General features: G+C 33.4%; 1 protein-coding gene across 2 annotated transcripts; it reads right to left on the bottom strand.

The window, feature by feature from the left end:
- Positions 1-508: 508 nt before the first annotated feature.
- On the bottom strand, positions 509-10,775 carry LOC143453394 (solute carrier family 22 member 15-like). Of its 2 annotated transcripts, XM_076954733.1 has the most exons (12): positions 10,549-10,775; positions 9,822-9,929; positions 8,894-9,023; positions 6,722-6,886; positions 6,288-6,417; positions 6,068-6,171; positions 5,703-5,817; positions 5,349-5,489; positions 3,795-3,877; positions 2,713-2,894; positions 1,906-2,130; positions 509-1,760 (listed from the first exon to the last, which is right to left on the bottom strand). In XM_076954733.1, exons 1-12 carry the CDS (start codon positions 10,633-10,635, stop codon positions 1,722-1,724), a joined length of 1,509 nt encoding a protein of 502 aa, XP_076810848.1. In that variant the 5' UTR covers positions 10,636-10,775; the 3' UTR covers positions 509-1,721. The 2 variants fall into 2 exon arrangements, with proteins under 2 accessions (XP_076810848.1, XP_076810856.1); XM_076954741.1 differs by lacking the exon at positions 9,822-9,929.
- Between the last annotated feature and the right edge of the window lie 1,219 nt (positions 10,776-11,994).

Consider the following 11,994-nt stretch of genomic DNA (forward strand, 5'->3'; position numbering starts at 1 on the left):
ATTTCACCAAGACATCTCTGTGATGGAATCGCGGTATAGAGGTCGATTTAACCCAAACATGATGGGGGACTACTGCTGGTTTCTTCAGCGTGAAACTGACACTGAACATGCTCGAAAGAGCAAGTGTATAAAGCACTTTTGAGGGAATATAATGTTATTTTTGTCTGATTTAATTATCCTGGGTTGTGTTAAATTGTGCAGCATGATAATGCTGTTATTTTCAATAGAAATTACTGGGTTGATTACATGTAATGTTTTGTTCTGCTCAGCCAAAATCACAGTTATGGGTTGTCGTGAGCATATATCATATCTCAAAAACGTGACGTGTTAGAAAAAATCTAAGACCAGATTTGGATTCAGCATTGCAAAATTAGTCTAGGTAAACTTGAAATGAGCGAGGAATAAAAAATAAGTTGTAAAATGTTGTCCAGTGTTATTGTTAAAAACATGTAATAAAACACCAATAACATTAAAATACCATCAGATCAGTACGAGAAAACCGTAGGAATAAGGGCTAATTATGACAATTAGCACAAGTTTATTGACACAAAATAGTATTAACGGACCGTAAAAGTACGGAATGAGTTACATGAAATAAACACTGAGGTAATCTGAGTAGCCAGAAAACGTACATTTGTAACATTACACTCATGCAAATTTCATAAAGGATGCAAGGATAGTAGGTTCTACACATACTCAATTCACATATCTGTAAAACAGACGAAATGAGTACCTAAGTTTAACTTTTTGTTGCGTTTGTAAAACCTGAATTAATAATTCGCTTGTAAACAATAGCCTATAGCCCTATACTCTATACATATTGCAAAAAGTTACAGTAATCTACAGTATACGGTTGTACGCAATGTATTGGGCATATTACAGGTAATATTGTATTGCACAAGTATACGTTTAAAAAGTAAATAAGACACTGACATAGAAGCTGTAAAACAGTCCTTTACTTCAAATCCATCGGCTTTAAACAGTTGCAGTGGTGGATGTAGCACATTGTAAAGTTAACCAGTTGTAGTTTTACTTTTATGTTAATAAACATTTGTTTTACAGTCAAGCTAGAGCTACCATTTCATGGTTGAGAATGGAGTTGAACTGACATCATAAAAGAGTTATGACATGAATTCTTATGACCTGGCCTGCTTGCGAAAATCCAATACTCAAGTACATAATAGTATGAAAACATTTGCCCAAACCTTGCTTCCAGATTGAAAAAACTGCAGTTGCAAAAAAATACAATGAATAATTGATTATATTACAACCATTGTGCAAATGCAAGTTTATTTGTTACTAAGAAGCAAAATAAACAGTACCAGACTTGGACATTGCAAAATCCTATAGCATTCCTTGGCCACAGCTACAATAAGCAGATTGCCATATACAAGAATAAACAAACCTTTTTTGGAACAGGGCACTTTCACTAAGTTGTAGCCTATACGGCAGAGTTTAGACATTATACACAATATAATGTGGTGATTGCAATATTATACCATTTACATAAGTGAACACACAGCTACTGAAACAAGTTTTGCAAACATTCAAGCCAAGTCATAAAACAATACATACAAGTCAAACATACTAGTATGGTAATAATTAATGGTAAGGTAACTAAACAATATGCAAAGCAATGTTAAAAATAAGATCAGAAGTCAGTAACTTGAAAAGATAACTTCACCACTAGAACGAATTTCAGTGTAAACAGCAACTCCCTTTCACAAGGTGTCTTCATCTTCATTGTTCAACAACATTTGCTGAACATTAAACAACAAACTAAGATACTCTTTTCAAACAAAATTATACTATGTTTACAACTATGAAAATAACTTCTATATCTGTACTGCATACACAGTACTGTATATGTAAATAATTAAGATACAATACCACCAACAATAGTACCTTTTCAAGAACATCTTTGACATCCTTGCCTAAAACGCCTTTAGCAGACAAAGGGATATTTTCTGTTAACTTTCTTGCAGGAAAGGTAAGTTTCTGTTTATCTAAATCTTCAAATGAATCGGGTGGTTTTGATCCTAATGTTTCAGGAAGAAGAAAAGTTAGAAATCCGGCTGTCACACCAGCAACTCCAAATAATATATATCCCAATACTGGATTAGTAGATATCTGGAATAGTTGAAATAAAATTGTGCATTACAATCTAGCAATTGTAATCCAGTATGACGCACATTGCACAATACTACAAATGGGATAAGTTAAAAATTAAGTGATTTAGAACAGACTTTGCAAACCTAATCTTAAACGCAAAATGTGAGGTTGTGTGATGTACACTGTACATCATTTAACTGAATAGTAAAAAGTTGTTTGTCAAACTAAACTTCAAAAAATACCAAAAATCATTAACAAATTTAACGTTTATGATGCTAAAAAACCAAGGAAACAGTCAATGGAATTTACCGCAACATTTCTGTACTCAGTGATTTCATTACTAGGTAACTGATTAACTTATCTTGAATTTAGAGTTAACAGCCTTTTATTGTATATTAAGAACAAAAATGTACTCTCGATTAAAAATAAAAGCACAGACAGACCAATCTGTTGCCAACGTTTAGAACCACGGTGTGTCATCAAAAAGGCAAAGTCTGCTCAACTGGCCCAATATTTTTTACCATATTTACTATTTCAATGAGACCTAGACAGCATAAAATATTTTTACCTATGAGAAAATGTATATTAAAAAGTGAGTACCAAAGATTTTGAAAATGAAGCAATGATTCCCCCAACTCTAGCAAACATTGAAAGTGAACCCAGAGCAATATTTCGCACAGAAGTAGGATAAAGTTCAGGTGCATAAACATATATTGTGTTGAAGCTGAAGGAGATTGTAAGTTTTCCAAACAACCCAAGTGCAAGCTTTCCACTAGATTTATCTGGATAGATATAAAAGGGTTCAATAAGCAATCTGCCTTAAACATATACAAATCATACGTTTATTAGTCATATACAATCATATGCAGGTATAATGTATACTTCCTCAGAATTGTTTCAAAACAACATGAAATAAAAGCTATAAAATATGATATCACAATGAATGACCATTGTCCACCGTTATTTACATTGCAAAATTCGAAAAAGCATAGAAAGGCAAACAAAGTAAAAGTTAACAATATTTTATGATCTAGACAGAATATCACTAGATTTATTTTTCTTTGAGTTGAAGGAAAATTAGTCTTCATAATTGAAAGCAAAGCAATAGCATTTAGCAACCTTTATCACCATTTATAGCCTGTATTAAAAACGTTTACTAATCCAAAACCTGTCTAATATTTATGTTGTGGGTAAAACTAACAAACTAGCCACACATAAACAAAAATTATTATCAGTCAAACCTAAAACTTAAATATTACTAGTGCAACACTGAAAAAAGTGAAATGGTAGGAATGTGAAAATCTACATAGAGCTAAATAAAAAGTGTGCCGCATCCTGGAAACATCAATGGAAACTGTTGAACCAATGTATGAAAATACCTTTCTTAAACAGTATGAACGTGGCACTTAATAATAATAAAAGTCTTCATGTATATGTTATATATATATATAATAACAACAGCAGAGCATTGGGATGTAAAACATGGACCGTCAAATATGAAAAAAATAAACAGATAATTGTGGCAAAACATGAGATGAAGAGTGAATAAAATAATCTGACTAACACTCATATTTATGTTACTTCACTGGCTTGTGCAATTACAGTATTATGGATTTATGGTACATAGAACAAATAAAACTAAATTCTATCTAGATGTGTGATGAGTAACAAAGCAAACATACCAGTTGTTTTAAATGCAATTAATCCAAGGCAAGCTATCCCACTTAAAATCATGGAAGAGTATACAGCTCTTTTTCTTCCACACCTAAATATACAAACAATGTATACAGATTTTCCTAGATCGATACAATTCATACAGTTATTAATCAAGCAAAAATTAACAAAACCTTATGAAGCTTGCAGCCTAATACAAATAAAAAATACTTGTTTTTTCATGGTACACGATTGTACATACACTACACACATTGCTTACTAGTGTTAGTAATCTAATGCTAGGGTCCCCAACCACAGGGTCACGGGCTGGAACAAGGCCATGGCCAATGTGCAGCCGGACCGCAAAGGTGTAACATGAAATATTAAAAATGACACTTTTACCAAATACAAAAAAATAATAGGCAGTTTGAATGTTACTATTTGTCATGTGAGTTCGGCTATAATGGTTTTAAATGCAATTTCAAACGTGTACGTGTACCACTGATTTACCAATTACAATACGACATGTTATGGTGAAAACTGAAAGCATATTCAGTAGTAATATCTTTTGGTAAAATGTACTGGGTAGCTTGGCCAAGATGCAATGAATAACTTAATTAATTTTAATTTTTTTAAAAGGTTAAAGGGTTAATTTTTTAGAATAAATCCTAAGGGCGGGGCCATAACCGCCTCAGTTTTTTAGTTTCACTTTTTGTCAAGAAAAAAAATGGAAGAAAACATGTGTAGCAACAGAATTAGCCTAGTTGTCGCATGCTACGTTTACTTAAGGCATGTTTGGTTAGCCGCAATAGTTAAAACGCTTCAACATTGCAAATTTCTGTTTTTTTCTTTCAACTCTGTTTTGCTTTAATTAAAAGTTAAGACAGTACAGATATAAAAAAGGTAAAATTTGAACATGCAACAACAATTAATCTCTCAACGCTCCAAAGGTCATTTAAATCTATTTGTAACAAAGGCATGGTGACAAAACTATGTTCAGGAAAATGCTCCATTTCCAACAATGAGTCCACAGCAGCAAGATGAGCAGCCTTGGCAGAATTCCGCTTTCTCTGATCATATTTCTGAAGATTATGTTTTGGGTTGATTGATGTTTTTTACCAAAAGCTGAGTGTTTGTAACAAGCAAGTTGTTAAAAGTAGAAAATAAAGCTTGGTGAATATTTTTAGAGAAATTTAAAAATAAAAAAGAGTAAGGTTGGAGTTGAGTTAGCACAACAACAAAATGTTTTAATTGCACAGCCTGTCTCAATTCTTATACGTTCCAATCACGTTTGTCAGTCCGTACAACAATTACTATGCATGAAACTGGCCCATGGTATACAAAAGGTTGGGGACTGATGATCCAATGCAAACTGTTAAGAATACTTTTATAGTTTGTTTCTTTTTTGAGTTAGATGTGTAAGTTTTTAAAACTTACTGAGACAACATTAATCTATTTCTGCATCATGGACATGGATAAACACTGTTTTTAAAAAATGAGTAAATTACTTCAATAGGCAATCAGGAAAAGTATTTGCAATAAACATTTTTACGCTGAAAACAATAAAATAAAAATATTCTCACCACTTTCTGTTTAATAATATTGCACAGAGCACAACCGATGGAAGCTCAATCAGTCCAGAAAGGGCCTCACTTACATATGTATTGCTTCCAATGTCATTGGCAGCAAACGTGAGTGCATAATATACCAAACTGTTCACAAACCTAAATCATAGGAAATAAAAGTTAGAAATACAAAATCATCCAGCAGTGCCTCTAATGATTAATGAAAACAAGTCAATGGAATTTAGAAATATAATTTCAGCTAGAGTGATATAAGATATTGATATAAGAAAAAATTATGCAGACATTAACATAAAAAAAACAGACATTATATTACTATGTACCAGTACCTAATTTCTGTATTCATGTTCTTACCAAATATAAGCCATAACGCCAATTCGTTTTAAAGTTTCCTTGTGCTTTATCAAATCAACCATTGTGTAAACTTTTTTAGGTTTTGCAGCAATGCTTCTGATTTTGAGCGATAAAACTACCAAAATAACGAATAAGTACATGTTATAGCGCAAATTTATGACGTAACCCCAAAATAGAGATTAGACATAGAAAGTATACTAAAATTAGCAGGACACTTAAAAAGAGCATTTATTATCGGAGCTAATACACTCTTTGGTCATTCACACATATCTTGTCAAAGCTATTTACAAAGTGACATACATCTGTGCCATATCTAATCATAGCAATCCAGTTTCATCTAAATTCTGGCAGTCAGGCAAAAGTACCTGGGTTTTTTACTCCGTTTCTTTTAGCAATTTTAATCAAAACCTTTTCAGCATCTTGCAACCTTCCTTTTGAGTAAAGCCAGCGAGGTGACTCAGAAAGAAAGCTGTAATATACCAAAATTACACAATGTTTTTAAAAGAGAGTATTTAACCAACAAATAAACTTTGTTACGAGTAGGTTTTTGATTTAAATGCAAAATGAAATATGTAAACTGCTTACCACAAGAATAACAAGGGAGGAATTTGTAAGTAGGTCACCAGCTGGAGCAAGTGCCTCCATTGTGGTAAATAGTATGCACATACACAAAGTAGAACCAGAGCAAAGGCAAAAAAAGAATTCTGTATAGAACCTGCAAAAACAAGTGACATTTTACTAAAAGCAACTGTTCATGCTAGTTGCAATTGTATGCAAACCCTATTACTTGACTTAATTATTGTTTAAAAAGTTTGTTACAATATTTTGTGATATTTGAAAAATGTGCAACAAAAGTCTTGTGATAAATAAAGTTACAGTGGCACAACACTTAAGTGTTTAGCTGTTGATACTAAAAATCTTTTTCATGTTTAGTTGTATTAAGTAGAAAGCTTCGAAATTGGGCTGATAATTATTAATAAACACTACAGAAAATATATAACTGTGACATAGAAACGTACCAGTAAGAGCCCACCATGATTGGCCAACAATTTCTTGCAAATAAATATATTGCACAAGTGTAACGCCACCGCCCAAAAATCCAGTAAAAAACCTGAATGTGGCAAACATTTGCCAGCTTGTCGAAAAAGAAGATAAAAAGCAAGTTGGCAAAAAAAGCCAGTATCCTGTTGAAACAAAACAAAACATTAACACATTAAACCAGAAGCTGAGTTTTCTTAAAGGTAACTTTAAGCAACAAGTTTACAAAGCAGCATGCAAAAAAGTGACTGAAAAAGTAAAAAATATAGCCAAGATTACAAATAAATGAATAGTGTCTAATTAATAGTGCATATTTAACTTGAAAAAAAGTGTTTTACGAAGTTACTATTTCACTGTCAGTTGGTCAAGCAGTCTGTTGTTAAAGATAGGTGGTTAGGTTAGGAGAAATGGTATACAAAAAGTTGATTTTAGCCATTTAAGGTTTTATTGGAGTTATATTTAGATTAGAAGGTAGATTTAGGTTAGTATGTTATAACATTTAAGCTCAACAACAAAAAATGAAAAATAGCTTTCAACACACGATTTTTCCAATGAAATAGTAGAAGTGTAAACTTTGATTACCAGTAACATTCTGACAGGCACATAAGTGCCAAACTTTGTAAGCACAGCAACACTGTTTGTGAGTTTCCAAGTCTGCAAAGCAGCAACGCTGCGATTAGACAAATTCCAATTTTTGACAAGCACCCTACCCTAAACCCTACATGCATAGATTGGTAGGAACTGAACTATAAAAATGCTGCAGAATCGTAGAACTACTAAAAACAGACTTTCATAAAACTCTTAGTCTCTAAGAACAGTGTTCGAGTTGTTCACACAATCAGCAACATATATTTCTGATGAAACCGCTTCCCTTTCTAGTGTACATCTATTGGCAGCTTTACAAGCATTATAGGCTTGCATTCACCTTGAAGTTGACAGATGTTATGAGATGCACTGAAAACTGAACTTATGATGGTAATATTAATAATATTTATATAGCGTCATGTTTTGGTACAAAAAAGCTGCTCAAAGGTGCTTATAATATATGCAGCATAGATAATAGTTCTAAGAGCACAGTATATCATAAATAAAAGGTCAGTAAATCAGCGATAATAAGCTGGCGTAGATAAAAAGTTCAGGGCTGATAACCACAGTGAAAGAGGTATGTTTTCAGTTAATTTTTGAAAGCATTGAAGCTGTTCGCATTGCACACATCCTACGGTAGAGTGTTTCACGCCCTGGAAGAAGCTGCGGGAAACATTTTGTCGCCGTACATCGCGGTCCAACACAACGGGACTTGTAGGAAGTTCTTAGATTGGGATCGCAGAATTCTCGTTGGGCGATAGTGAGTTCTGCAGTCCCAGAAAAGCATGCCTGTTTTCCTGCTCACACTCCCTCTCTTTTTGGAAATTAATAAATACTTTCACTCCAGTGCAGTTTCAAAAGCCAATCACATTCGTATGTAGCAAATTTGCATTGTAAAACGGGTTTTTAACTGGAGTCTGATAAATGCTTAACATTATTTCTTGTAAATATTACGATTTTTCATGGAATCTTACATTAAAGAGTCTTGTTTTGGTTACACCACAAATGACTTGGAGACAACTAGAGTAAAAGAACCTTCCGAATTGTAGATGCCAACATTCATAATTTTGATATTTTTCACTTTCAAAGTACAGTACATGTTAGTTCAATTAAAAAATAATGTCAACGTGAAGCAAATTAAACTATTGCATTATTAGCAGCGCGCTGCGCAAATAAAGAAACGTTGAGCAAATAACCCTTAAAAAGAGTGTGCTCGTGATTCCACTTTTAATTTGAAAGAGCATCGCTCTCAAGGAAAAATAGGATACTGCTTAAAATTGAGGATCCTAGTGCCCAGCACTCATTATGACATCAGTCAGTAACACGCATGTCATTGACACCTTTAAAACTCCACAAACAAGGCAGAAAGATTTGACTTTAAGTATGTCAAACTATCGTGGCTATATATATAAAATTAAAAAGTGAAACTCACACAAAATATAGCATGTAACAAGTTATTTTTGTCTCAGGGTAAAGTGAATGTAACAGGTAACTAAATTTGTGATATGTATCCATAGAGTTATTAACCAGATTCTGCTATGATTCGGTTTTTAACAGACATTCTTTACCTGTCACCATGGCAGCATAACGACCAAAATGATCTGACAACTGACCAAACACTATAACTCCAAACAAAAATCCAGCAAAGAAGATAGATTGTGTAAGATCACTTATCCATTGCTTTTCCAGCAATCCCCACTGCAAACAAAATAATAAAAATTGTTGGTAATGAGATCTTGAGCTGATAACTTAGCAAACTTAAGAAACCTAAGGTTGGAACAGATTGAAACCGTTTGTTTTATCCTAAACAGAAAAAAAAAACATACAACTGTGTCTACAGACATACAAGCAAGTCCCCTTTTTTAATTCCTTCATTTGTATTGTCCAAGTAGCATTTTATTAACTCAAGGAGTTTGACTCCGGTTCGAGTTTATGCTTCTCGGTCTTATTTGGATCAGGTTCAGGCAAATTTAACGTACTAGGTTCTGGGTCCAGTTTGGTTTCTCAAAAACATCCACTCAAATCGGTTTAAAGGTTCAGGTTCAGGTTCAGTTCTGGTTTGACAGCCTGTCTTTAAGTGTCAATAAACCATTACATTCTATGATGTAATTTTTAAAACCTTTAACAAGGGATGCAAGTCAAATGGTGTGGTTGCAACAAGCTTCATCAATATTCACAATCACAACAAACCAATTTTAAACATAAGCAACCATGATCGTTACGTTGTCAATAATGGAAGATAAATGTCAACGAAGGACATGCAAAATAGGTTGACGTGTGATTTTCAATAACATGTCACACAAAAATAAACTAAATCGCCTGGCTTTTGGTGCTTTAAGGACAGTAAGAGGTACGTTCTGTTCATCACACTTATTTCGACTTATGAGAAATATCAGTATGACTTTGAGTCTGGTAAATAAGTCATACTTCACATTTTTGTCTCGAAAGAGAGTTTGCACAGTTGACAGTTTGCACAATGTAAATTAAATAACTTACTTCCATGAGGAAGGTGCTGTCATTTTGTATCCTGTTATTGGCAAGTCTTAATTCCGATGGATCAGCTCCAAAAAAGACAATGCCAACTGATATGCAAGGAACACTCAACTATGGTACATAACAAAACGAAAATGTCGTGAAAAACCAAGTTTACTTTAATGGTTTTCTCTTTCATTCCACACAGGTATGTAACTAACAGATAGAGTAAATAACTGCCAACCGCAAGAAAGCATAATGTTGTTTGTAAAATGAACTCTTTTGGTGAGCAGTGCTTCCAATTCAAAGAAATATTAGAGGTCAACAAAGTACAGTCTGCACAGAAACTATATTTCCTCCCATGTCGAATAAATAAGTCTTCTATTAACCAAATTTTGTTTACATAAAACAAACCCAGTTCACTGGCACAATTAAAACAACAACACAATTAAAACAACAAGCATAAACACATTGCATAAAATCAAAACGTTTCGGCTTTTTGCAGTTAAGTGGAAACAATGTTTTATACTGTAGGCTGCTCTGTAATGAATCAACTTACAGTTCTACCTCAAGGCTAGAGGCACAATTGTCACTCAATACTGAATTTTAAAGTCTTTTTGATTCAAATTAACTTTATTTTCTATTTCCTTTGATTGGGGCACCACGAAGTTTTTTAAACTTTTCAATTATTAGGGAAACAGATTGAATTTATATGGGAACCATGTACCACTGTAAAAAATTTGACACTTACCCCATACAGCCCTAATACCGAGTATATCAAGATTTGATATCGTCCTATAGGTCCCACAACTTTTGCGTAACAATCGTCAACATCCATTCCAAATGCAAGGCACAATGTTTCTGTATGGGTGGGTTAAACTATGCTTAACAGACCAAACTCTTTATATCAGCTTAGGCTGATCAAGTTATGAGTTTAAAAGCTAACATTTTTATTGAGAGTACAGTGCTTCCGCTGAAAATAAATTGTGAAAAAACATTTTTGTGATAATTGGAGTTTAAAGTGTAAATTTAGAAAAATAATCTACAGTACTAATTTACAAAATGAGAAAAGCGAAGTAGCCTAATCTGAGATATAAATGCCTAGAACAGTGGTTCTCCATCTTTCATGGTTTGTGGCCCCCTTACAGTGATCTTCAAAATCTGTGGCCCCCTGCACATTGATAAAAAAAAGTAGATTGCAAAGCATTTCCTACTTCACTACTGTGTGTGCACTGTGCAGTAACCCACATGCTGCCACTTGTGCACAGCAAGCACAACAACGTGAAAAACTTGTGTCCCGTTTCACTTCGTCTTCCCTTACTGCTACACTATAGCTCACTAGTGACAACGTCCCCATGGCCCAAGGTTGAGAAACCCTGGTCAAGGTGGTCATATTATTTATATAAAAAACACTGAATTTAGATACGTTTTGGAAGGGTCACCAAAGGTTACATATAGTTGATTCCGCTTATTATGACCACCTTGGGACCAGACTATTTTGGTCATAATATCACAATTAGGGTTGGTTCGGATATCAATAATATTTACCATCCGGATATTTAAGTTTTAGCTAACTGGTTAACCGGATAATAAACGGTAAGCTCAAAGCAACCTTTTTATCTTAATTTCTAATATAATAATTTCACAAACTCTTAATTTTGGTCATAATATCACAATTAGGGTTGGTTCGGATATCAATAATATTTACCATCCGGATATTTAAGTTTTAGCTAACTGGTTAACCGGATAATAAACGGTAAGCTCAAAGCAACCTTTTTATCTTAATTTCTAATATAATAATTTCACAAACTCTTAACTTTTATTTAGTGTTTTTGTTTTTTATGACTAATTTTTAAATTTAGTAACTTCAGAAGCGCACAATTGATCTTAAACCACTTTCTTTGGAAAACCGCACAGTCTTCACCTTGCAATGCATCTACTAAAGGGTGTGTTTCAAAATGATGTACCATCCAACTCAATTGTTTAACTATAGAATCATGATGAAATTTTGCTTAATATGAGTCCTGGAAGGTTTGCAATTAAACAATTTAGTGCTACTGGCTATTTTATATTGTAACTTTTGCATTGGTATAGTGACCATAAGTTAAAAGTTTTTTTCCTTTATTTTAACTCTATTTTAACACTGGTATAAAATTTGTAGTTTTGAAGGCAGGGTCAGAAATTTTAAAGAGTTTTA

This window comes from Clavelina lepadiformis, chromosome 1 (assembly GCF_947623445.1).
Source record: "Clavelina lepadiformis chromosome 1, kaClaLepa1.1, whole genome shotgun sequence".
NCBI classification, from domain to species: Eukaryota; Metazoa; Chordata; class Ascidiacea; order Aplousobranchia; family Clavelinidae; genus Clavelina; species Clavelina lepadiformis.